The sequence below is a fragment of the Nomascus leucogenys genome, chromosome 8 (genome assembly GCF_006542625.1).
Source record: "Nomascus leucogenys isolate Asia chromosome 8, Asia_NLE_v1, whole genome shotgun sequence".
In the NCBI taxonomy this organism is placed as follows: domain Eukaryota; kingdom Metazoa; phylum Chordata; class Mammalia; order Primates; family Hylobatidae; genus Nomascus; species Nomascus leucogenys.
Window position 1 is genome coordinate 113227435 of NC_044388.1, and position 24963 is coordinate 113252397.

General features: G+C 58.8%; 3 protein-coding genes and 1 pseudogene across 16 annotated transcripts in view; 2 read left to right on the top strand and 2 right to left on the bottom strand.

Annotated features, from left to right (window-relative positions):
- Positions 1–10866, bottom strand: part of EXD3 (exonuclease 3'-5' domain containing 3) — a 110446-nt gene extending 99580 nt beyond the window's left edge. For 11 of the 14 annotated variants that reach the window (XM_030818292.1, XM_030818300.1, XM_030818295.1 and 8 more), the window contains exon 1: positions 10690–10853. The gene's annotated coding sequence lies outside the window, so the exon portion shown is untranslated. Of the gene's footprint in view, positions 1–10689 lie in introns of all 14 variants that reach the window. The other 3 variants (XM_030818291.1, XM_030818304.1, XM_030818298.1) reach the window with 2 other exon arrangements.
- On the top strand, positions 8757–8851 carry LOC115836533 (annotated as a pseudogene).
- Positions 10867–10918: 52 nt separating the features above from the next.
- On the top strand, positions 10919–21798 carry NOXA1 (NADPH oxidase activator 1). Its single transcript, XM_030818305.1, has 15 exons — positions 10919–11328; positions 13842–13924; positions 15937–16045; positions 16671–16805; positions 17065–17187; positions 17552–17561; positions 18204–18238; positions 18470–18495; positions 18632–18737; positions 20438–20483; positions 20614–20672; positions 20849–21003; positions 21145–21259; positions 21358–21472; positions 21616–21798. The coding sequence occupies exons 1-15, from the start codon at positions 11152–11154 to the stop codon at positions 21750–21752; spliced, it is 1431 nt and encodes a 476-aa protein (XP_030674165.1). The 5' UTR covers positions 10919–11151; the 3' UTR covers positions 21753–21798.
- On the bottom strand, positions 21756–24963 carry ENTPD8 (ectonucleoside triphosphate diphosphohydrolase 8; the record flags this gene model as incomplete). The annotated part of the gene is made up of 7 exons (XM_030818306.1): positions 21756–22492; positions 22574–22708; positions 23089–23199; positions 23385–23648; positions 24027–24257; positions 24375–24534; positions 24665–24963. Coding segments are annotated over 7 exons (1392 nt in total), but the record flags the coding sequence as incomplete, so codon positions are not given.

The window sequence follows — 24963 nt, forward strand, 5'->3', positions numbered from 1 at the left end:
TTTTTTTGTGACAGGGTCTCACTGTTGCCCAGGCTGGAGTGCGGTGGAGCGATCATGGCTCACAGCAGCCTCAACCTCCTGGGCTCAAACGATCCTCCCACCTCAGCCTCCTGAGTAGCCGGGACCACCGGAGTGCACGCTACACCCAGATAATTTTGGGGGGGTATTTTTGGTAGAGATGGGGTCTCACTATGTCGCCCAGACTGGTCTCAAACTCCTGAGCTCGGTAATCCTCCTGCCTCAACCTCCCTAAGTGCTGGGATTACAGGCGTGAGCCACCACACCCCGCCTCGGCGATTGTTTTACAACTTTGAGATATAATTCATATGCCATAAAATTTACCCTCAACGTTACAACTCGGTGTTTTTAGCATATTCACCGACGTCAGTCACCGTCACCACCATCAAACTCCACAACACTTTTTTCTTTTTGAGACAGAGTTTCACTCTGTCGCCCAGGCTGGAGTGCACTGGCACGATCTCGGCTCACCGCAAGCTCTGCCTCCTGGGTTCACGCCATTCTCCTGCCTCAGCCTCCCAAGTAGCTGGGACTACAGGCGTCCGCCACCATGCCCGGCTAATTTTTTGCATTTTTAGTGGAGACGGGGTTTCATTGTTGTTAGCCAGGATGGTCTCGATCTCCTGACCTTGTCATCTGCCTGTCTCCGCCTCCCAAAGTGCTGGGATTACAGGCGTGAGCCACTGCACCCCGCCTATTTTTATTTTTATTTTTTTGAGACAGGGTCTCACTGTCACCCAGGGTGCAGTGGTGCGATCCCAGCTCACTGTAACCTCCACCTCCTGGCTCAAGTGATTCTTGTGTCTAAGTCTCCCGAGTAGCTGGGACTATAGGCGCCCACTACCACACCTGGCTAAGTTTTGTATTTCTGGTAGAGACGGGGTCTTGCCATTTTTGGCCAGGCTGGTCTTGAACTCTTGACCTCAGGCGTCCACTTGACTCAGCCCAGAACATTGTCATTGCTCTAAAGACAACCAACCATGTGCCCATCAACAGTTACTCCCTCTGCCCCTCCTCAGCCCCTGGCCATTTTCTGTCTCTGTGAATTTTTCTATTTTGGGCATTTCCTATAAAGGAGACCACACAGGTTCTGGTTTTTTTGTTTTTTGTTTTTTTTTTGTTTTGAGACAGAGTCTCACTCTGTTGCTCAGGCTGGAGTGCAGTGGCGCAATCTCGGCTCACTGCAAGCTCCGCCTCCCAGGTTCACGCCATTCTCCTGCCTCAGCCTCCCGAGTAGCTGGGATTACAGGCGCCCGCCACCACGCCCGGCTAATTTTTGTATTTTTAGTAGACACGGGGTTTCACTGTGTGTTAGCCAGGATGGTCTCAATCTCCTGACCTCATGATCCACCCGCCTCGGCCTCCCAAAGTGCTGGGATTACAGGCGTGAGCTACCGCGCCTGGTCAAGGTTCTGTTCTCTTGTGGCTGACTGATCTCGCTTGGCACAGTGTCTTCAAAGCTCATCCCTGCAGCAGCGTGTGCTGGAACTGCCTTTCTGTGGCTAAGTCCTGCCCCACTGTGTGCACTGACCACGGGCTGTTTGTCCAGCAGACATTCGGGCTGCACCCCCTTGTCTGGCTGTTATAAACAGTGCTGCTGTGAACAGCTGTGTGCATGTTTCTGTGTGGAGTGTGTTTTCACGGATCTGGGGACACACATTCCTAGGACTGGAACTGCTGAGTCTCGTGGTGTTTCTATGCTTAGCTTTTTGAGGAACTACCAGACTGTTTACACAGGGGACGTACCATTTTATGCTTGCATCTATAACGCACGAGGATTCTAATTTCTCCACAGCCTCCCCAACGCCTGTTGAGGCCTGTCTTTTGTTTTTTTAAACTTACCAATTTCACTTAAGGATTTCACTTAAGGATTGTTCCTTTCTTTAACAATTAACATGACCAATTTTAAACACAAAAAGTAACTTTCCAGGGATATTGTACAGGAGACGGAGAAAGAGGCCAGCAGGTGTGACAGGTGTGGGGTCCCACACTGCCAATCCGGGGGGGTGCTGGTGTGTTTGGCCCCCGTGGGCTCCACGTAGGTCACGGGGTTTGTTTATATGTTTGTTTTTATGCTTTTAAGATGGAGTCTCACTCTGTTGCCCAGGCTGAGACGGAGTCTTACTTTGTTGCCCAAGCTGGAGTGCAGGGGGGCAATCTCGGCTCACTGCAAGCTTCGCCTCCAGAGTTCACGCGATTGTCCCGCCTCAGCCTCCCGAGTAGCTGGGATTACAGGTGCCTGCCACCACGCCCAGCTAATTTTTGTATTTTTAGTAGAGACAGGGTTTCATCATGTTGGCCAGGATGGTCTTGAACTCCTGACCTCAAGCAATCTGCCCACCTCGGCCTCCCAAAAAGCGGGATTACAGGCGTGAGCCACCGCGCCGGGCCGGTCGCAGGTTTGTTTTTTTTTTTTTGAGATGGAGTTTCACTCTGTCGCCCAGGCTGGAGTGCAGTGGGGCGATCTCAGCTCACTGCAACCTCCGCCTCCCGGGTTCAAACGATTCTCCTGCCTCAGCCTCCTGAGTGGCTGGGATTACAGGCATGGGCAGCTAATTTTGTAATTTTAGTAGAGACAGTTTCTCCATGTTTGCCAGGCTCATCTCGAACTCCTGACCTCGGGTGATCCGCCTCCCTCGGCCTCCCGAAGTGCTGGGATTACAGGCGGGAACCACTGCTCCTGCCCAGGCTGCGGTTTTGAAGGACACCTTCCCTGTTCACCGTGTTGGTTTTAGCCCTGAGGCAAGCTTCTCTCTGCACTCCACCTCCCTCACAGCTCACTGCCCACAACACACGGATGTACCACGGGACAGCTGGGAGGATGGGTCAGGTGGCCCCGTGGGCTCTGGGGAACCCTTTCTGGGAGGTGCCAATAGCACACATTGGGGTCACCATCACAGACGGGCCCGGGGCCAACAGGCCCCCATCAAGGGTAGGCTTTCCCGAGGACCCCAGTTCTGATCACACACGGTAGAATCTGATGAATGATAAACAGCATTTAAAAACCATGTTTTATAAAAATACTTAATGCCATGGGAAAGGTTACACAGAGCAGCATAAAGTTGAGTTACCCTAAGGCGATCTCGCTGCAGGTGCAAGGTCCCTTCTCAAAACCCAGGAGATGCGCATGTGAGGGCCTGGCTGCTCTGCCGACGGTGCCTCTGTGCTTTCTACCTGTTTTGTATTTTCTGAATACTACACAATGTATACACCCTGGTTTGTATTCATGAAAAACGAAAAAACCATGAATGATATTTTTGAAGGTTAAAACTAGGACGGAATCTTAGCTTTGGCACCTCCACACCTCACCCATGGTGACAGGGCCTCTGCCTGCTGCCTGCCACTGCCAGCCACACCTGGGACCCACAGCCAGGGCTTTCGCTCTCTTCTGCAGTGCCTGAGGGCCATGAATTCTGCGGTGGCTGACTGGGTGGCCACTCCACCAGGGGGAGGCACTGCACGTCTCAGTCCTCAGCAGCCCGAGGTCCCCAGAGCGAGGGACCCACAGGGACAAAGGGGCTGACTTGGGGCCCTCACGACCTATCTCCATGTCACACAGCCTCTGCCACCTTCCCATCAGGCCGGGCACCCCCACGTCCAGCTCACATTCCACCGCAGCTTCTGCACAGCCAGGGAGGGACTGCCGCAGCCCACCGCCTCACGTCCCAGGTCTCCACCAGAAACATCTGGCTGGCCCAGCTGATTCCCGGGCAGGCGCCCCGACCCTCGCCGGTCCCCGGGCAGGCGCCCCGACCCTCGCTGATCCCCAGGCAGGCGCCTGGACCCTCGCTGGTCCCCGGGCAGGCGCCCCGACCCTCGCTGATCCCCAGGCAGGCGCCCGGACCCTCGCTGATCCCGGGCAGGCGCCGGACCCTCGTCAGCCCAGCTGCTGCTTCCCAAAGGTCCTCTCCACCCAGGACCCTAACACGTGCTGGGCAACACGGCTCAGAGCATCATCCTGCGCCACGCCAGGCGGCCACCCTCTGAGGAGGATGGGAACGGGACACAGCCAGGTCACACCGAGGTGGCACCAGGCGATTCCAGGACCTGGTTCTGCACTGCCCGTGACACAAGGATCAACAACCAGGGTCGGTCGACCGTTCCGCAGCCCAGGCTGGGGCTGTCGCCAGCTCGCAGGGGTGCTCATGGAGGCGCCCCGGGCAGGAGCCGCTCCCACCTGGAGCAGAAGGGAGCAGGCCCTGCCTGAGCTGGGCTCGGGACTGATGACGGTGCGGCCGTCAGGAGGCCAGGAAGCCCCGACACCTCCCCGTTTCCCGACAGACGTGGCCAGAACATGCCCAACTCCACGGGAGGGTCGGACCAAGGGGACCCACCTTAGAATCTCCTCGGCCTCCCTGTGGGCCTGAGAACAGGCGGAGGCGGCAATGGCAGTAGAGGGCGACCCTCGTGACGACCGAGCTCCCGTGCACAGCTGGGGCCGCGTTGGGGGGTTTCATCCCCGGGGGAGGGGCGCCCACCAGACGCCGCGGGAGAAGGCAGGCGGGCGGTGGGAGACACACGGGTCTGGACTCGGACAGAGGACGCGGCCACGGACTCACGCGGGCGCCGCAGGCACGGGGATGGCCAGTTTCCCACGGCTTGTCGTGAAAATGGGAAAGTTGGCGGGTGGTGAGTGCAGCACACTCCGGCAGCGCCCAGGCTGCCAGGAAGCGAGCGCGCCCGCAGAGGCGCCAGACGGGTCTACGGGTGAGGCCGAACCTGACCATGGCTTCTGCGGCGCGGAGGCCCCTGCTGACCGCATCTGCATGGAGTGAACGGCGCGAGGGGCGGGAGGCGGCGTGGCCACACCCCACAGCCCACCCGTTCCTCGGAAAGCCGAACACAGCGACCACGGGCTCTGGCAGTTCCCCTCCCGGACAGAGACCACGGGGACCAGCAACGCGTGTCCGCACAAACACTCGCGCACAAACGACCCCAGCTGCGCTGCGCGTGGCGGCCGCAGAGGAGGAACCGCCGAGCGGAGGAGGAGGCGCGTGGCCACCACGTGGCGCAGCAGCGTCCGTCATGAACCGAACAGGAGGTCGGCGCAGGCGACACCATCGACACCACGTGTGCGCCCCGGGCACACCGGCCACCGCGGCTGGGCCCTTCCCGCCTCCTTCAAGCGCAGGCCGTGCCGCGGGCGGGTCCTGCCCAGGGCGCCTGCAGGGGAGGCCGGGCCGTCAGGCGGGGAGGAAAGGACAGAGCCGGAGGATCTGAGGAGCCCGTGGGTGAGGGGCTGGCGGGGCTGGAGGGGGTGAGCTGCAAGGACGGGGGTGGGACCACGGAGGGGACGGGTGAGCCTCGGGGACGCACCGGTCACTGGGAGGCAGAGGACCCCCGGGGCTGGCAGGAGGTCTGTGCCCTGGGTGATGCCACTTCTCCTATTAATCTCCTTTTGTAGCCGGGCGCGGTGGCTCACACCTGTAATCCCAGCACTTTGGGAGGCCGAGGCGGGCGGATCACCTGAGGTCAGGAGTTCGAGACCAGCCTGGCCAATATGGTGAAACCCCATCTCTACTAAAAATACAAAAATTAGCCAGGCATGGTGGTGGGCGCCTGTAATGCCAGCTAACTCAGGAGGCTGAGGCAGGAGAATCGCTTGAACCGGGGAAGCAGAGGTTGCAGTGAGCCGAGAGTGCGCCACTGCACTCCAGCCTGGGTGACAAGAGCGAGACTCCCAGACTCCGTCTCAAAAAACAAACAAACAAACGTCTGAGTCATTTCTAAGTAAAACATTGAAGCATTAATTACTAAGCATAAGTTTAAGCTTATATACTTTAGTATCTTATTTTTATATGGTATAGGAAAGCTAAATATATTTACATCTGCTAATAAAAAATTTAGGAGACGTATCTCTGTAAAACATGAAATGCTTTTCATCTACAAATACAGTTCAAAATTACTCGCTAAGTTTTTAACTGAAAATTAGGGTCACTAAGTTAACACTAATTAATATATGTAACTGAAACTACTAAATATAAGAGAAACAATTCTGTATGTGAGATGTGTAAGAAAAGCAGAGTTTGTTTTTCTTTTGAACAACGTTTGGTGTAGTGATAAGAGATTGTAAATTTTTTTTTTTTTTTTTTTTTTGAGACGGAGTCTTGCTCTTTTGCCCAGGCTGGAGTGCAATGGCACGATCTCGGCTCACTGCAAGCTCTGCCTCCCAGGTTCACGCCATTCTCCTGCCTCAGCCTCCCGAGTAGCTGGGACTACAGGCGCCCGCCACCGCACCCGGCTAATTTTTTGTATTTTTAGTAGAGACGGGGTTTCACGGTGTTGGCCAGGATGAGTCTCGATCTCCTGACCTCGTGATCCACCCGCCTTGGCCTCCCAAAGTGCTGGGATTACAGGCGTGAGCCACCGCGCCCGGCCATGTAAATATTTTTATCTTTTGAGTAAACAGAAAAAAAAAGAGGAGAAAGAGGGAGAGGCATTCTGTTTGCCTCACAGAAACTAAGTCTTCTCTCTGTCATAGTAAAGGTTTTTGCTTTGGGAAATCTCTGAATTACCAATTTGATTAAATGAATGGCTTATTTTACAGTGACCCGTGGTCCTATTTTGAGATTGTTTTAAGTCTCTGATATTTGGCTTCCCAAAACCAAATTTCAAGTCCTAACATTAAGGGTTTTTTTGACCTGAACTAACTTGGACAAAACAAATAGGAACCCCCAGAAGTCCAAGGGAGATGCATGAGGCTTATGTGGTACATTAAAATCATACAGGAAGCATCATCAACTGTGGAATGCTGTTGGAGTTATATTTGTATAAATGTGTTATTAACATATGTTCCAAAATTGTATGAGATTCCTAAAAATTCTGACATGTCTTGGCATATGTTATCAGTCATGATTATGATTATATGTTAAACTGTTTTAACCACAGAAGTAACCAAATTCCCTGCCAATCGCATCTTCACCCATGGCTACTCTAAGTCGTTTGTCATCCGCAGAAAATTACTGTTTTACTTTGATTCTTCTCAAAATGAAGTTTAAGGCTGGGCACGGTGGCTCATGCCTGTAATCCCAACACTTTAGGAGGCTGAGGCAAGTGGATCACTTGAGGTCAGGAGTTCGAAACCAGCCAGGCCAACGTGGTAAAACCCCGTCTCTACTAAAAATACAAAATTAGCTGGGCATGTTGGCTCATGCCTGTAATCCCAGTTACTTGGGAGGCTGAGACAGGAGAATTGCTTTAACCTGGGAGGCAGAGGTTGCAGTGAGCCAAGATTGCGCCACTGCACTCCAGCCTGGGCAACAGAGCAAGACTCCATCTCAAAATAAATAAATAAATAAAATAAAATAAGCTACAGTCCAAAATCTGCATTTTCTTCAAGGAAATTCATGGAAAGGACATTGACAAGTATACAGACTTCTGATAACTTGGGAGATCACACCAGTTGACCAGATAAAAACTTCCAGGACTCTTATTTAAAAGCTGATGCATTCATGAGGATTGCTAACCCAACATCATACAGAAAAAGGCAGCCGGGCGCAGCGGCTCACACCTGTAATCCCAGCACTTTGGGAGGCCGAGGAGGGCGGATCACGAGGTCAGGAGATCGAGACCATCCTGGCTAATACAGTGAAACCCCGTCTCTACTAAAAATACAAAAAATTAGCCGGGCGTGGTGGCAGGCGCCTGTAGTCCCAGCTACTCGGGAGGCTGAGGCAGGTGAACGGCGTGAACCTGGGAGGCGGAGCTTGCAGTGAGCCGAGATCACGCCACTGCACTCCAGCCTGGGCGACAGAGTGAGACTCCGTCTAAAAAAAAAACAAAAACAGCAAATTACATAGAACTGAACTGATAGAGGCCTGAAATGCTTTTTATGATTTTTTGTTGTTACTGAAACCTTGCTGACTCTTTTTATATTTTGTTTTCCAGAGTCGAAAAACCTTTTTCTTTTTGAGCTATTTATAGCTATAGCAATTGGGTGACATATACTTTTGTGAGCAAAACTGAAACATTTGTCTTTTTCTCTACCTGATTTCTCAAAAATCTGGAAGTGATTCATGAGTATTCTTATTTTATGGCAATGTAGTTCTTTGCATGAGTTCAGTAAGAATCTGTTTTCCCTGTAACAGGACACAATTGGAGACCCTGGTTATCCTACCAAGGCTTGGACTGGGATGACGTATTTTTGGATATGACCAGACTGCTTTGAGGAATCGAGGTTCGCTTTATAGAGCCAATAAAAAGCCCCTTGGGACGACTGGACTGGTACCGTTTACATAGTTCCCTTACAAGGTTCTTGGCCTTGAGGTAAGGAAAGAATGTCACTTTCCGACAGATCCAGGAACTTCAAGATAGTTTGGGACCTGGAGGACAGACATTCACCCCCCAGTTCATACAGGTATTATACGTACACTGTGATGGGGAGCCATTGGCTTGGCTTCCTAGACATGGGAAGTGTTTGTTTGCTTTAGAGACAGGGTCTTGCTCTGTCACCCAGGCTGGAGTGCAGTGGTGCAATCATAGCTCACTGCAGCCTCAATCTCCTGGACTCAAGCGATCCTCCCATCTCAGCCTCCTGAGTAGCCGGGACTACAGGTGAGCACCACTATGCCCAGGTAATTTTTAAATTTTTTGTGGAGACAGGGATCTCGCTATGTTGCCCAGGTTGGTCTCAAACTCCTGGGCTCAATGAATCCTCCCACCTTGGCTCCCAAAGTGCTGGGATTATAGGCATGAGCCACCATGCCCAGCCCTCAGGTGGCTTTTAAAAGTCTATTCTGACCCTCTTGTAGTTCATAAGCATGATGATTGCCTCGTGTGTAGGGTATGTCTCCCTCTAACGTTGTTAAGACGCCAGCACGTTACCTGTCTGATATGGGGGAAAAAGTCTGAAATTCCTTATGGCAAAGTTCCAGCCAATTTAGAAAGGAGCCTGTATGGCCAGCCACCACTGTCGTTGTACTTTAGGCAAATCATCAGGCCAAATATAATCCTAAAATTTATTTTACAAGGAAATTGGTCTTACCAAGATTTATCTTTGGTAGAAATGCGGACGTAGATAAAAATTATGTTTCAGAGAAAAACTATAGCATACCTGTTACTGGATTCTAGCCCTGATCACTGTATTTTTTATTTTCCTACAATCTGGACTAAATCCTGAACAATCTTCTGGCAACAGGTCTCTAAAGAAGAACCTGGCTGGGCACAGAGGTTCACACCTATAACCCCAGCACTTTGGGAGGCCCAGATGAGAGGATCACTTGGGCTCAGGAGTTCGAGACTAGCCTGGGCAAGGTGTCAAGACCTAGTCTCTACCAAAAAAATTTAAAAATTAGCCGGTCCTGGTGGCAAACACCTGTACTCCCAGGTACTCGGGAGGCTAAGACAAGAGGATCCTTTAAGCCCAAGAGTTCAAGGATGCGATGAGTGGGAATCGTGCCTCTGTACTCCAGCGTGGGTGACAGAGCAAGACCTCATTTCTAAGTAAACAAATAAATAAAAAGAAAGAAGAACATGGATTTTAGTTTCTTCATGTTTTTAGTTGTCTCCCTAATGGAACAGGTTTGTTTTTTTCATCCTGGCATACAAATTGGTTATAGTCCTATGTGTTACTTCTGAGAAAATTAAAATTAATGGTGTTTCTAAAAACTAGAGATGATTCAACAGGTGATAGCAGTTGTATAAATTAATGACTTCACTGAGACCTCATGTTTGCCACCCTGTAATGCCATTCCAATTCAGTTTGTGGTGTTCTTAAAAAAAAAAAAAAAAATCTCCCTGAAATGTCTCCTTCCCTGCTCGGCACGGGACAGGACTACGTGGGAATGAGCCTTCCCAGCAAGAGGGGACACTTTGACCCTCAGATTTTGATAATCAATGCCTTCAAGAAGAAAGATTTTGATCAAAAGGGGGGCAAATGAGAAAGAAAAAAATCATTTATCTGAGGAATGCAAAGCCCTTTTAAACTGTGGGCCCAGAAAGCCTGATGTTAAGTGCCAGAAAGCATCTCAAATGAAACCGCAGCCCCTCACTACCCCTTGAGCCAAGTAACTCCCCACTGATGACACCAAGCCGTGGCCAATCGCGAACCAATGCCATTTCTACAAGCCAGTGAGGTCCTGGGCAACGTTCGAAACCACCTCCTCTCCGACGGGCTCTGTTTTCTTTAAAAACCTGAGCCTCTGTCTTGTTCTCCGTTGCACCTGGTGACCCAGGCCGCCCTCGACCTCTGTGCCTGAATAAACCCACCGGGCACCACATTCTGACCCTTTTAATTATTTTAGGTTGACAACTAACACAGGACTCAGCGCCGGTGGGCAAGAAGCCAAGGTCCCTGCAGGGAGGCGCCCGTCCCTTCTCCCGGGGAGGGCAGGGCGGGCGGGCGCGCGCGTCCCACCGGGAGCGCCTCCTCCTCGGCGAGGGAGCGAAGGGCCTACGGGTCCCGGGATGCCCGTGCTCAGAAGGCGCGGAGGAGAGCAGGCCCCGCGGGACAGGGCGGCGGGGTCGGCTCAGCTCCCCGCGGCGTCCGGCTGCCCGGCGGCCTCCGGAGCGGGCCCTGCGGGAGAACGCACCTTCCCCGCCCCATCGGGACCTCAATTTCCCCACCCCGGGAGAGACGGCGGCCCGCCCCTGGCTCACTCCCAGCTGCGGCCCTCACCTCAGGACGCGCACCCGGCCCGGCCCCGCTCTGCCTTCGGCGCCCAGGCCGCCTACCTGGCCCGCGCGGCCCGAGGTCGCTCACCTGCGGGGCCGGGACCACCCCACACCGTCCACGCCCGGCGCGGAACCTTGGCCCGACTGCAGCGGCTGGCCCGGAGGGCTTTATCCGGCGCACCGAGGCCAGCGCGGGCAGGGCGAGGAAGCCGGGCGCACAAAGCTCCCGGCGGAAGTCCGGCCGGGGCGGGGGCCGAACGAGAGGTGGGCGAGGCCTGAGGGGCTGGAGCGGGCGTGGCCGTTTCGGGCGGGGGCGTGGCCCTACCGGGGAGGGGCGGGCGCCTGCCGCCAGGGGGCGCCGCGGGGCAGCGGGGTTGCACCAGGCGCTCGGCGCCCGCACCTCTGCCCGCCTCCGAGACCCCGCAGCCCCGCGCCGCCGCCTGGACCCGGCCCCAGCCCCGGCCCCGGCCCCGGCCCCTCCGCGGGATCCCGGCCCCTTCTCGAGCTCCGCCACGGGCCGCCATGGCCTCTCTGGGGGACCTGGTGCGCGCCTGGCACCTGGGCGCGCAGGCTGTGGATCGCGGGGACTGGGCCCGCGCCTTGCACCTCTTCTCGGGCATCCCGGCGCCGCCAGCCAGGCTGTGCTTCAACGTGGGCTGCGTGCACCTGCTGGCCGGGGACGCCGAGGCCGCGCTGCGGGTGAGCGGGGCGTGGGGAGGCCGGTGCGGGCGACGCCTCCGCCTTGAGCCCCTGGGGAGGGCCCTGCGCCCCTCCCCGACGGTCACGGGGTCGCCCTGCCGCCCCCGACGCAGCGAACGCCCCGGCAGGTGGGAGCCGAGCAGTGGGGGCCGCACCTGAGCTGAGCGAGGCCGGGCTGGGGGGCGCGGCGGTCACCGGGAGAGGCCTGGGCCCGAGGGTGACTCACACCGGGAAGCGGGAAGCTGCTAGGCTGGGTCAGGCCGGAGGGTCCGCCCTGCCCCAAGGGGAAAGCGTTGCGCCTGTGGTCATGGCCGGGAGACCGGGTCAGTCTCCTTCTCTGAGCCCTCAGCCGTCCCCCAGCCCACTCCCCGAAACAGCCAGGAGTGCAGGGTGCCAGGGCGCAGCGGCCGAGGCCCTGCACGGAGCCCGGTGCCCTTCCCGTACCCGCTCGTGTTCCGGGGCCGCCTGTTCCTGCGCATCCCAAACGCCAGCGCTGCCCACCCCCGCTCAGTCCCAAGCACCCCGCAGAAGCAGGCAGGTGCCCACGGTTGTTGAAGGGTCGGTGACAGCAGCGATGAAAAGGAAAGGGAACTGTGTGCTGTGGGAGGGTCTCCACGCCCCTGACTCACAAAATATCCCCCTTGGAGGAGACTGGGCAAAGCGCATGAGACCCCCCTCTCTTGTGTCTTAAAGCTGCGTACAAATTTACAATCACCTCCATAATGATTTCATTTTTTTGTTTGTTTCAAAGATGGAGTCTCGTTCTGTCACCCAGGCTGACTCGAGTGCAGTGGTGCGATCTCGGCTCACTGCAACCTCTGCCTCCCGGGTTCAAGCAATTCTCCTGCCTCAGCCTCCCTAGTAGCTGGGAGTACAGGCGCCCACTACCATGCCCGGCTAATTTTGTATTTTTAGTAGAAATGGGTTTCACCATGTTGGTCAGGCTGGTCTTGAACTCCTGACCTTAGGTGATCCACCCTCCTTGGCCACCCATAGTGGTGGGATTACACACGCGAGCCACCTCGCCCAGCCCACAGTGATTTCATTTTAAAACTATTCAAGAAAGGGAATGTAATCATTAGACACCAGGTGGTTCAGCAACAAATCCTATGTTCGGGGCTAACCCAGTCACCTCATGCTCGTCTGCCTGATTTCACTACAGAGAGGGGACGTGGTGAAAGTCAATAGGACTAATCCACAGCATATGCATATTAGGAATATGGGAACTCAGGCAAGCAGATGGAACAGCTATGATTCATAAAGCCGATCATCTGAGGGGCAGGCCAGGGTGCAGAGGGTGTCACTGGAACCGCTGTCTCTTGGTAGGAGCCTTGCGTGACATTTGGGGCAGACAGGTGGGTTCTGCCGGCCCTGAGCAGCCACCCCACATCAGGGCTGCGTGCCTGTGCTCAGCCGCCACACTTCACATCTGTGTGAACTCGGTTCAACGACAAGCCCCCACTCACCAGACTTGTGAGAGATCATAGCACCCTTCCTGTCACACACATTTAACTGATGGCCACGGTCCCTGTTCAGAACCTTCTGTGTCCTTTCTGAGTCTGGTTTAAGGAAGAGCTGTGCTTTACACACAGATAAACCCATGAAGACATGTGTGTTGTTTTCTGATTCTAATAGATTTCTAGTGTGTCATTTTGCATGAACTATCAAAAAAGGATTTTTATTTTATTTTTTGAGACGGAATCTCGCTCTGTCTTGCAGGCTGGAGTACAGTGGTGTGATCTTTGGCTCATTGCAACCTCTACCTCCCGGGTTCAAGCGATTCTCCTGCCTCAGCCTCCCGAGTAGCTGGGACTACAGGCGCGTGCCACCGTGCCCGGCTAATTTTTGTATTTTTAGTAGAGATGGGGTTTCACCATGTTGGCCAGGCTGGCCTCAAACTCCTGACCTCAAGTGATCCGCCCGCCTCAGCTTCCCAACATGCTAGGATTACAGGCATGAGCTAACATGCCCGGCCTGTAATGCAGTTCTTTAGCTGGTGACTCTGGGATCTGGGCTGTTATCTCGTCTCCAGTATGTGACAGCCAAGGTTGCCTGAGGTCAGGAGTTTGAGAATCTCTTGAACCCAGAGGCGGAGGCAGCAGTGAGCCAAGATCGAGCCACTGCACTCCAGCCTGGGTGACAGAGCGAGACCCCATCTCAAAAAAAAAAAAAAGGATTTTTAAAAGAAAAATCTTGCATAACCCCACTCCCCAGAGGTAACTATTATTAACATACCGAAACACTTTTTTCTGGCCTCTGTTCTTGTGCTCATGGTAAACAAATCGGTTTTAGCCGCACCTCAGTGGGCTCTGCGCCCTGGACGGGCTGGGGTTGGGTGGCGACAGCCCTGCCCAGCAGGAGCTCCAAAGGTCCCTGGACAGGAGCAGGAGGGGCTGTGGGGGGTCCACAGGGGCTGACGGAATTCCGTGGCCCTGTCACCCATCGTGCTGTATCTGTGATGCTGCGTGACCAGGTTACAAACCTTGGCATCCCGTGGGCATTTTTGTCCCCAGGCATTTGACCAAGCTGTGACCAAGGACACCTGTATGGCGGTTGGCTTCTTCCAGCGAGGAGTGGCCAACTTCCAGCTGGCAAGGTGAGTACAGGGGTGCCTTGTTCCTTCTCTGACGGCCCTTTGTCTCCCTGCAGAGTCCACTCCTGCACCTCCTCCTCCTCCCTCTCCATCCGCTCCCTCCTCTTGCCCACCCCCTCCTCCGTGGTTCCTGGCTCCAGGGAAACCTGGGCCGAGACTGTGGTCCTCGCCTCTGCTGAGCGCCACCCTTGGACACAGGTGTTCGGGTCCTCACTGCTTACCTGGGCTCTCTGCACCATGTCCCTTCCTAAAGGAGGAATGAGAGAAGGGAGACCATCGGGCATCGGGACTGCAGACCAGGCCATGCCTCGGCCTCTCTGCTAGACGCTCACAGGCCCCATCCCAGGAGGGCAGGCTCTGTGGGGAAGTGGAGCACAGTCCTGAGAGCCTTGCAATCCTGAAATATCAAAACCCCTGAAGTCTAAAATCCCAAAAAATATAATTCTAGAAAAAATAATTAAAATTCTGTAAAAGATATTTATTTACTTTTTAAAAATTATTTTGAGAAGGAGCCTTGCTCTGTCGTCCAGGCTGGAGTGCAATCACACGATCTCGGCTCACTGCAACCTCTGCCTCCTGGGTTCAAGCGATTCTCCTGCCTCAGCCTCCCGGGTAGCTGGGATTACAGGCATGCGCCACCACACCTGGCTAATTTTTGTATTTTTAGTAGAGACTGGGCTTCACCATGTTGGCCAGGCTGGTCTCGAACTCCTGACCTCAGGTGATCCACCCGCCTCGGCCTCCCAAAGTGCTGGGATTACAGGAATGAGCCACCTCGTCCCGCCTATTTACATGTTTTAAGGGATTTATTTGAGAAACATAAAAACACGAGAGAACCCTTCATTGGCCGATAAAATAGACAAAAATAACATACATTTTTTTCAAGCACAAATTCATGCACGCTAGCGACAGGCTCACGGGTGTGAGAGCTACGAGCAGATGAACAGTGCTCATGAGGAGCTAGGTCAGAAGGGGAAGACGTACGTGCGTAGACTCTGGCTGGTGATTGTGTGCACCTGGCTTTATAACTGGTCATCAAAACACCAAGATGAACAACCCATCTTCTAACAAGACCCATCAAAGGCTTCAGGGACCACCACATACGCAGTCGCCCACAGAGCCAGGATCTCGAGATGTTTTGCCTTTCAGAAAGGCAGATGAATGAAAAAGCCGGCCGGGCGCGGTGGCTCACGCTTGTAATCCCAGCACTTTGGGAGGCCGAGGCGGGCGGATCACGAGGTCAGGAGATCAAGACCATGGTGAAACCCCGTCTCTACTAAAAATACAAAAAAATTAGCCGGGCGTGGTGGCGGGCGCCTGTAGTCCCAGCTACTCGGAGAGGCTGAGGCAGGAGAATGGCGTGAACCCGGGAGGCAGAGCTTGCAGTGAGCAGAGATTGCGCCACTGCACTCCAGCCTGGGCGACAGAGCGAGACTCTGTCTCAAAAAAAAAAAAAAAAAAAAAAGAAAAAGCCATCTCCTCCTTTACTCAGGAGTCCCGGCATTCGGGATTATGGCTGTGGGACTGTCTCTTTCTGGATTACGATCCAGACCCCTCTGGGGCAGCCTCTCCTTCAGATCGGCACGGGAAGCCCGCCTGGAGGAGAAGCCTCTCTGGCAGGTCCTGGGGAGCTCCCGGCAAGGCTTGGAAGGAGGCTCAGAGTTTGGAGGGGGAGCCCCCATGGGGTGGGGGGCCTGAGAAGCAGGAGGGAAATAACCAGGGTTCTGCACAGTTCAGAAGAGAGGCTTGGGGGCAGGCAGGGGCCCAGGAAGCTGAGTCTGAGCTGGGAAAATGCTGGAGCCCCAGCACACGGTGACCCCACACCCACTCAGCACACGTGTGCATGGACCCCCGGCCCACCAGACCTGAGTGTGGAGACCTAGGCACCGCACTGCCCTCCCTCAGGTCTCCTTGGAACCAGGTGTTGGGGGCGGCTGGAGCGGGGCTGGGTGTGAAAGCTGCCTAGGCCCAGCCCCGTCTCCACCCTGTGCTGCTGAGGGGACCCCTGCCCACAGGTTCCAGGAGGCTCTGTCTGACTTCTGGCTGGCCCTGGCGCAGCTGAGGGGCCACGCTGCCATCAACTACACGCAGCTGGGCCTGCGGTTCAAGCTGCAAGCCTGGGAGGTGAGGCCGGGCAGGGCTCACTGTGCTGCTGGCTGTGGGGCGTCCACAGGCGGCAGCACTGCCACAGGAGGGCCCTGTGGACTGGAGAGCACCTCTGGCCAAAGCTCCTGGTGCCATGGAATCCCCTGGCCACTCCTTGACCCGCAGGAGGTTCTGGTGGCAGTGGAGGTGGAGGGACCATTTTGTGCCATTTCAGGCCACCAGGGGTGGCTCCACCCAGGAGGAGGGCAGAGGCGAAAGGCCGCCGGGTGGGCAGGGAGCAGGCAGGGGGTCGTGCCCACCCTCCCCTGTGCCCCCAGCCCTTTCCTGGCTGCCTGGAATGTGTTGGCACCGAGGGAGGGGTGCTGAGAGGGCCCCTCCACCAGACCCTGGAAATGCACCGCCCTGAAGCCTTCTGGGAATAACATTGTCTTAGGACGAAAAGATGGAAGGGAAAACCCTCCAGTGTGGGTCTGGAGCCAGGAGGGCCCGCCAGCCCCCGACACAGAGTGGTGCAGGGGGGGGCCGAGTGGGGGGACTGGGGGAGGGGCCAGGTGGGGAGATGGGGGGAGGAGCTGGGTGGGGGAACGGGGGAGGGCCTGCGTGGGGGATCAGGCCCCTGCCATCACCTTGGCCCCACTCCCAGGTGCTGTACAATGTGGCGTCGGCACAGTGCCAGCTGGGGCTCTGGACAGAGGCGGCCGGCAGCCTAAGGGAGGCCATGTCCAAGTGGCCGGAGGGGTCCCTAAATGGCCTGGACTTGGCCCTGGACCAAGTGCAGGTGAGGAGTGCCAGCCCGGTCATGGTTTTGGGCTGCTGCCTATCACAGCCTCTCAAGACAAATTTCATGAGATGAAGAAGCTTCCAGAGGGAGATGGCTCTAGTGCCCAGTTTCGGGTGCCAGGTGGGGGCTTCCTGTGGCCTGCGGGAAGGGGGCAGGGGGCCCAAGCGGCCCCTTCTGCTCCAAGGTGCAGGGGCTCTGCGGCTGCAGGCCTGGTTGGTCACCCCGTCTGCATCTGCTGGATGCCCACCCCCTCCAGAGACGACGCTCACTGCCGCCACGGCAGGTCCCCAGGGGCGAGGTCTTCCGGCCCCACCGGTGGCACCTGGAGCACCTGGAACCCATGGATTTCCTGGGCAAGGCCAAGGTAAAGGTGGGGGCGGCGTCCCGGGACATCGCGGCTGGTGCTGAGCCCTCGAACTGTGTTCCCAGGGATGGGTGGTGTGCAGTCCAGGCCACCGTAAAGGCCAGGAGGGTAGAGAGTGGGCCCACAACCATCCTCAAACTGGCGCCCAGGGCAGGGGGCGGTGCCCCAAATAGGGCTGTGAACTTGGAGGCAGAGCCCACTAGAGCCAGCTGCATAGGAGGGGGCTCCAGCTCTCCCAACAAGGACCCTGTAGGTGCCACCCCGCCCCCAGACTGGGCCATGGCCACAGCCACCGCCTTGCAGCCTCCCAGAGTCCCTGCGTCTTTCTGTGTCCTTTCGTGCCTTTGCGTCTCCCTGTGTCCCTGCCACAGATAGCGAGGTCCCGGGGGGTCCCTGTGTCCCTGCCACAGATAGTGAGGTCTCACGGGGGCGGGGGCTGCAGTCCGACGGTCTGGGCCACGTCACGCCCACACTTGGGTCAGAGCCAGGCAGCACCCCTAAAGTCACAGGAATGGGGAGCTGCTCACCCCCAAAGGCAGGGGGCGAAACATGGTGGAGAAGAACTCCTGGTGGGCAAAGACTGGGTCACCCTTGGCTGGCCACGCCCCATTGACTGGCCACGCCCCCTCAGTCACCTGCGCTGCGCCCGGGCGGACTCCTGTGTGGTCCAGTGCAGCCGCCCAGCAGGGGAGGCCTAGGGGTGGGCGAAGCCGGGCTGTGACCTGTGTTAATGCATCAACTTAGAGTCTGCATATCACAGTAGAGCGCTGTTTATAAGAAACAAAAATGTTTTTAAAGTTGTGCTAAAAATAAGTTAACATTGCAGCAGATGTTTTCCTCCATCAGACATTTCCCTCCACGGTGGTCTGGCAGACGGGGGCCGGGCATGGGCAGCTGTCACCCAGCCCCCGAGGACTTAGAGCTGCGGGGCGCGGTGGGGCAGGCTGCAGGGAGCAGACCCCGCTGGGCGCTGATCCCTGACCCAGTGCCCCCACTGTCCCTGCCAGGTGGTGGCCTCTGCCAACCCCGAGACCAGGGCTGGGGCGTCCGCCCTCAGCAGCCACAGGTGGGTTTGCGGCCCCTCAGGCCCCTGCCTGGCCTCACCCAGCTTTCTGGGAAAGAAAACGCTGCACAAGCTCTGAGCCCTCCTGGGGCCGCAAAGTTCCTCTGATGGGAGGTGTTGGGTGGCCGTCCCATCCCTGTGTGAGACCTGGGGAAACCGCTCTTCAAGGTTCGGGAGGAGGGAGGGTGGCCCCCGACCCTTAACCAGAGCGAGGTTGTTGCTTTGTGTCCACAGGGACCAGAAGCGAACCATGATGCCAGGTAGGAGGGGCCGGCTGGGCCCTGCGAGCACGTCCCTTTCCTGCTGGGCAGAGGGTCCTCCACATGGGGCCATGCGGGCCGGGCACAGGAGGGCACTCAGATGGGTAGGACCTGAGAGCCTCCCTCCTCTCCCTAGGTCCCTAATCATGGACTCCCCAAGAGCTGGCACCCACCAGGGCCCCCTCGATGTAGGGACCGAGGTCGGTGCTGACCACTGCACGTCGACTGCCTACCAGGAGCAGGTGCGTGGGCCTGGGCCTCTTCCCCTGCTGGGGGTCGGTGCTTCTGCTGCCTCCGCGGACCGGGGACCACAATGGGACCAACATGAGGGTGGAGGGAGCAGCTCACTGGGGGGTAGATGGAGCCGGGCTCACCCATGGTCCTGGCCCAGCCTAGCCAGATGGGAGGGTGCCTGGCTGTGCCCAAGGTGAGTGGGCGCCAGCCATCAGGACAGGAGAGAGGTGGTGTCCAGTGGAGACATCCAGGAGGCCGTGCAGGCCCTCAGCCCCCAGGACCACCTCAGGTTGGCCACGGCCCCTCCCCTCCCACTGGGGTGTGAGTGACCAGGAGTGACCCAGCTGGGGACAGGCGGGAGGCAGGACAGCTCTGGAGGGGCCCCGAGGCTCCCACCCCCACATGGGGGCCCAGCAGCGACCCCATCCCCCGAGTCCTCCCAGACGCCCCTGGCACCTGGGTAGAGGCGGAGGAAGGCAGGAACCCCAGCTGCTCCCAGGGTGGCAGCCATGGGCGGAGGCTCTGCTGCAGGATCTGGGAGGCCCAGAGAAGGCACCTGCGTTTCACGCTGGGCGCATCTGAGGATGCGATCAGGAAGCAGCCCCGGCACTCTCTCTTTACGGATGCCCACTTCTAGTTTAACCGTGGCATCCCGGGTGCAAGGGCACGCTCCAAGCTGTGCTTCACTGATTCCCTCCAGGTCTGGAACTATTCGCCCAGTTCCCACGATGGGCCTTTAAGCCCTCGTCCTTCCTAACCTAAGGCAACTTCAACCATCTGATAAATCTAATACATTACGATCGAGGCCAAGCACAGTGGCTCATGCCTGTAATCTCAGCACTCTGGGAGGCTGAGGTGGAAGGATTGCTTGAGCCTGGGAGGTGGAGGCTGCAGTGAGCCATGACAGTGCCACTCTACTCCGGCCTGGGCGAGAGAGCAAGACCCTGTCTCAAAAAAAAAAAAAAAAGAAAAAAAAAAGCCAGGTGAAGTGGCTCACGCCTGTAATCCCAGCACTTTGGGAGGCCGACGTGGGTGGATCACGAGGTCAGGAGATGGAGACCATCCTGGCTAACACGGTGAAACCCCGTCTATACTAAAAAATACAAAAAATTAGCCGGGCGTGGCGACGGGCACCTGTAGTCCCAGCTACTCAGGAGGCTGAGCCAGGAGAATGGCGTGAACCCAGGAGGCGGGGCCTGTAGTGAGCCGAGATGGGGCCACTGCACTCCTGCCTGGGCGACAGAGTGAGACTCCATCTCAAACAACAGCAACAACGCCTGACCCTCAGGGTCTAGCCGGCGCTGGGCTGCGACTTTGTGACTTGCAGGCGGTGAACTTGTCCCCTGCTCAGTGCCCAACTCAGGGCACACGGTTAATGTCGAGCCCACACAGAGGCCGGGGGCCAGGGACTGGGTCCTCAGTTTCTTGGGGTCACTGGGGAGCCCACCCACCTGGAGCTGCCACCTCGGTGGGCCTGGGGGGACAGGGTGCTCCCTCCTGGTGACAGGCAGCCTCTAGGTCTGCAGAGACCCAGCCCCATCCTAAGGCAGCCGACTTGTGGCCAGTGCCCCAAATTCAATGCCCACAGGCCACCTGCTGGGCACTGGTCGGGCACACAGGCCACACCCTTGCTGTGGGCTCTGCCAGGACAGTACCGGCCTCTGGCACCTGACCGCCCCAGCCCACCCAGCCTGTGCTTCTCTTGCAGAGACCCCAGGTGGAGCAAGTTGGCAAACAGGCTCCTCTCTCCCCAGGTATGGGGGTCCTCAGCGGTGGGGTCCCCGGGTGAAGGAGGAAGCTGCTGGTGCGCGGGTGCCCGCTGCCCTCCGCCCACAGGGCCCACTTTGGTGGGAGTGGCTGTGTCAGTCTTGCTCTGTCCTGCAGGGCTGCCGGCAATGGGGGGGCCTGGCCCCGGCCCCTGTGAGGACCCCACGGGTGCTGGGGTAAGAGGCTCCAGATCCTTCCCCTGTCAGTACCTGAGGGAGGCCGAGGCCAAGCCCCATCCCGCAGAATCAGGCTTGCAAGCCCCCCTCACCTGCCCAGTCTCTGCCCACACCCCTCGGGCTGAAGATGGCCCTGGGCCTCAGTGGCCATCCCTCCCCCTCCTGCCTGGCCCCAGGGAGCAGGTTCGGGGGGCTCCGAGCCCCTGGTGACTGTCACGGTACAGTGCGCCTTCACCGTGGCCCTGAGGGCGCGAAGAGGAGCCGACCTGTCCAGCCTGCGGGCACTGCTGGGCCAAGCCCTCCCTCACCAGGCCCAGCTTGGGCAACTCAGGTGGGCCAGAAAGCCCCTGGTGGCTGCGGTGGAGCTGGGCACCGCCCCGACTGAGGCAGCTGCTGGAAGAGGGGGTGGCAGAGGTCACCACCCTCCCTGCAGGCCCCACCCAGGAGCCCCCTCTGAGGAATCTCTTTGCAGTTACCAAGCCCCAGGTGAGGACGGGCACTGGGTCCCCATCCCCGAGGAGGAGTCGCTGCGGAGGGCCTGGCTGGACGCGGCTGCCTGCCCCAGGGGGCTGCAGCTGCAGTGCAGGGTGAGCCGAGGGCGGGGCAGGGGCAGGGGCACCGAGGGGCGGTGGAGGCCCCTCCTCCCAGTGCCCGGCCTGACCTGCAGCCGACTCTCCTGCCTCAGGGAGCCGGGGGCCGGCCGGTCCTCTACCAGGTGGTGGCCCAACACGGCTACTCCGCCCAGGGGCCAGAGGACCTGGGCTTCCGACAGGGGGACATGGTGGACGTCCTGTGTGAAGGTAGGGTGGGCATGGCCCTTCCCAGGCAGCACCATGGTGCCCGGGTGTGGGGGGCTTGGGGCACGGCCTGTGCCATGAGCAGACGTGGCACCCAGAGGCCACGCCTGGGTAACGCCCTGCAGAGCCCAATGTCCCCCTTGCAGTGGACCAGGCATGGCTGGAGGGCCACTGTGACGGCCGAATCGGCATCTTCCCCAAGTGCTTCGTGGTCCCCGCCGGCCCTCGGATGTTAGGAGCCCCCGGCCACCTGCCCCGATCCCAGCAGGGACATCTGCCCTAGCAATGCTGTGTCCACAATGCTTTTAATAAAAACAACCCCCACTGCAGTCTAACCCTCCAAGCGGGTGTGGGAGGCCGGGCTGGCCCAGGAGAAGCCCCCGGGCCTGGACTCCATCCGTCTGCTCAGACAACAGCAGGGAGAGTGGGGGTCCGGGCGGGGCAGCTCCCTCCCCTCCGCCCCTCTCCGCCCCTCCTGAGGCCCCGTCAGGAGCAGGACCCCTGTGCCTCCGTGGTCTTGCCCCGCTTGCAGGCAGCATGTGGCCCTGCAGTCACACAGCCTGGAGACACCATGAGTCCTGGTGGCCTGTGTACAGAAAGGCACCCAGGGCCCTGGAAGCCCAGTTGCGGTAGGGGGGCGGGGACGCCAGGAGGGGCGGCCACGCAGCCTCTGTGGCCAGCACCACCCTGACGGTGCCCTGGAGGTGGCTGTCACCTGACCACAGACAGAGCCACAGAGCAAGGCCCCATGGTGCTCAGGGCTCAGGAAGCCTCCGGCATCCGGGACACAGCTGCCTGTGGGCTCTGTGGGGACCCACCTCTGCCTTCCCACTAGTCCTGCAACCAGAAGAGCTGGACCGAGGCAGCCCCCAGCACCGCCACCAGGGCCAGCACCATGAACACCACTTTGGCCACCCAGACGCCATGGTTCACTGCCCACCACTGAGCCGGCGCGTCGGCCGGGATCATCCCGGTCAGGTTCAGCATGTAGCCCAGTGTCCAGCCAATGTCCACACCGCCCGCCTGCGGGACACACGGCTGTTCAGGGCTGCGGGGCAGCTACCCCAGGACCACGACCCGCCCACGCCCAGGGGAGGCAGTCACCTGCTTTCGGAACTCGAGGCTGGGCCAGGTCTCCTCGCTGAACCCGTAGCCCTCGTGCAGGAGGGTGAGGATGTACAGGCCTGAGGCACAGTAGTCCCGCAGCCAGCGGTCCTGCCCAGGGTAGCTGGCCTCCACCTGGGACCCAGGAGGCCAAGGGGCCAGGTGAGGGCCCCTGATCCCCAATCATGTGGGGACCGCCCCATCTGCCCTGGCCAACCCGAGCACGCAGACAACAAGAGCGAGCTGGGCAGTGGTAGACAGCCCCTCGCTGGCCCCACCGACCAGTTTCGTGGTGCGGGCTGCGGCCCCCTCTCGGCAGGCCACAGGCTGAGTCCAGCTGCAGCCGTGGCCACAGCCTCCTACCTGGAGCGGCACGGCCTGGAGCTATCCTCCGCCCGTGCCTCCCCTGGCCCTGCTGGCCGCGCTGCCCAGAATGAGGCTCCAGCATCCTGCCCGGGGCAGCCCTGCACCCTCAGGGACCCTCGCTGCAGCCAGGGAGCCCGGGGCCCACCCACCAGTTTCCAGGGCCTCTGGCAGAACTCCCAGATGGTGGCGTTGACCGTGCTCAGGGGCTGCCCGGAGGTGAGGTTCAGGAAGTGGAAGGTGTAGTAGAAGTTGGAGAAGGCCTGAGCGAGAGAGGAGGTGGCTGTGCCTTCGCTGTGGCCACGCTGGGTCAGATCCCCACCCCACCCGGGCTCCCGGAGACCCTAAGAGCCAGCCTGGGCCCCTCCTGGGCCTGCTGGAGTCAGACAGGCACCTGAGGCCCCACAAGGAAGCCCGGACCCCTGGTGGGGGCAGTGTGGGTGCTCACGTAGAACTGGCCCCGCAGCGGGGGCTGGTAGACCCCATCAAAGGCACAGTCCTCCTGGCCCTGGCAGCTGGAGAAGTTGAAAAGTTCCCGGATGGCTGAGACGCAGGCCCCAGGGTTGCCTGTCCCTTCAACTGTGAGGTTCTGGGAGAGGCTCAGCGGGGGTGTGGTGTGGACACAGGGTGACTCATACAGCGGGGCCAGGGCCAGTGTGGTCTGATAGCCGCTGAGGTAGCACGGGTGACGGAGCAGGGCAGCCGGGCGGCTCTGCAGAGGGCAGGGAGGCCTGAGCACCAGCCCCACACCTGCAGCCCTGTGCACCCTCCCGGGGGCCAGATGACCCACGCCAGCCCTACACCCATACCCTGTGCACCCTCCCTGGGGCCAGGTGACCCACGCCAGCCCTACACCCATACCCTGTGCACCCCCTGGCCATGCCCGCCAGCCCTCACCCATACCTGGCCCCTCCGATGACCACGCCAGCCCTACACCCATACCCTGTGCACCCTCCCTGGGGCCAGGTGACCCACGCCAGCCCTACACCCATACCCTGTGCGCCCTCCCCGGGGCCAGGTGGCCCACGCCAGCGCCGTGCCCATAGCCCTGTTCCCACAGCCCCGTGCACCCTCCCCAGGGCCAGCTGACCTGCACCAGCCCCACAAGGAGCCTGCTCAGAATCTGGTCCCGTCCAAAGCAGAGGTAGCTGTGAGTGTAGACGCTGTAGTCGGAGCCGTAGAGACGAAAATCGGCCTGGGTGCTCTTGTCCAAGATGGGGCCCCCAGGCACGAACGTGATCTGGGTGGAGGCCCCCCCCATGTCCAGGGCGCCCACCAGCGTCTCCTCCGGAGGCCGGATCCATTCTCCAGTGAAGGAGTACTGGGCACAGAAGGGGCCACTCAGCTCGGGGCAGCCACCCAGACCCCGCCCTGGTCAGCCAGCCCCAGACACCAGCCCCTCGCAGACCAGCCCCTGCCCTCAGGCTGCCTGTGGCACCTTGACAAGTGTCTCCAAGCCGTAGTTGACAGTGATCCAACCGAAGGCACCTTCGTCCTGCCCGGCCAGGAGCTCAGCACCCCAAAAGTCCACGGGAGATCGGCCCAGGACCTGGGTGACGGCTGCAAAGATGTCCCTGGCCTGAGAGCTGTTCTTCTGGCTGGGCACAGAGGACCAGGGGCTGGAGCGGGCTGGAAGCCTGGGCCCGGCCCCACCCTGCCTGCCACGCTGGCTGAGACCGTGGCTTCTGCAGCCACTCCCCGTGGGTGCCAAGGCCATGACCGCCTCACCTGAGCAACCTCATGCCAGCCGTGGCCCCCAGGAACGTGGGTGTTCTCCGATGCTGGGCCTCTGGGATCAGCACCAGCGCCTCCTCCAAGCAGCCCTGCAGACTCTCACCAGCCTGCGCAGGGTTAGAAGTGTAGGAGGAGATTCCAGGCCCTGGAACAGCAGCCGGGGACAGAGCTCCAGACCCCGTAGGCTGGCTGGGCTGAAAGGCAGCCCCCAAAGACGTGACCACCTCCTGACCCCTGGTGAGGTCACCAGCCAAGGGCTGCGTGGAGCGCTCAGGCTGGAGGAAGCAGGAAGG

What these genes read in the sequence shown, in the direction of transcription:
- NOXA1 (XM_030818305.1), top strand. Translation starts at nt 11,152, where the DNA reads ATGGCCTCTCTGGGGGACCTGGTGCGCGCCTGGCACCTGGGCGCGCAG. An exon ending in CGACTGCCTACCAGGAGCAG is followed by an intron (nt 18,738 to 20,437) that starts GTGCGTGGGCCT and finishes CTTCTCTTGCAG; the next exon opens with AGACCCCAGGTGGAGCAAGT. An exon ending in GGTGGACGTCCTGTGTGAAG is followed by an intron (nt 21,473 to 21,615) that starts GTAGGGTGGGCA and finishes TCCCCCTTGCAG; the next exon opens with TGGACCAGGCATGGCTGGAG.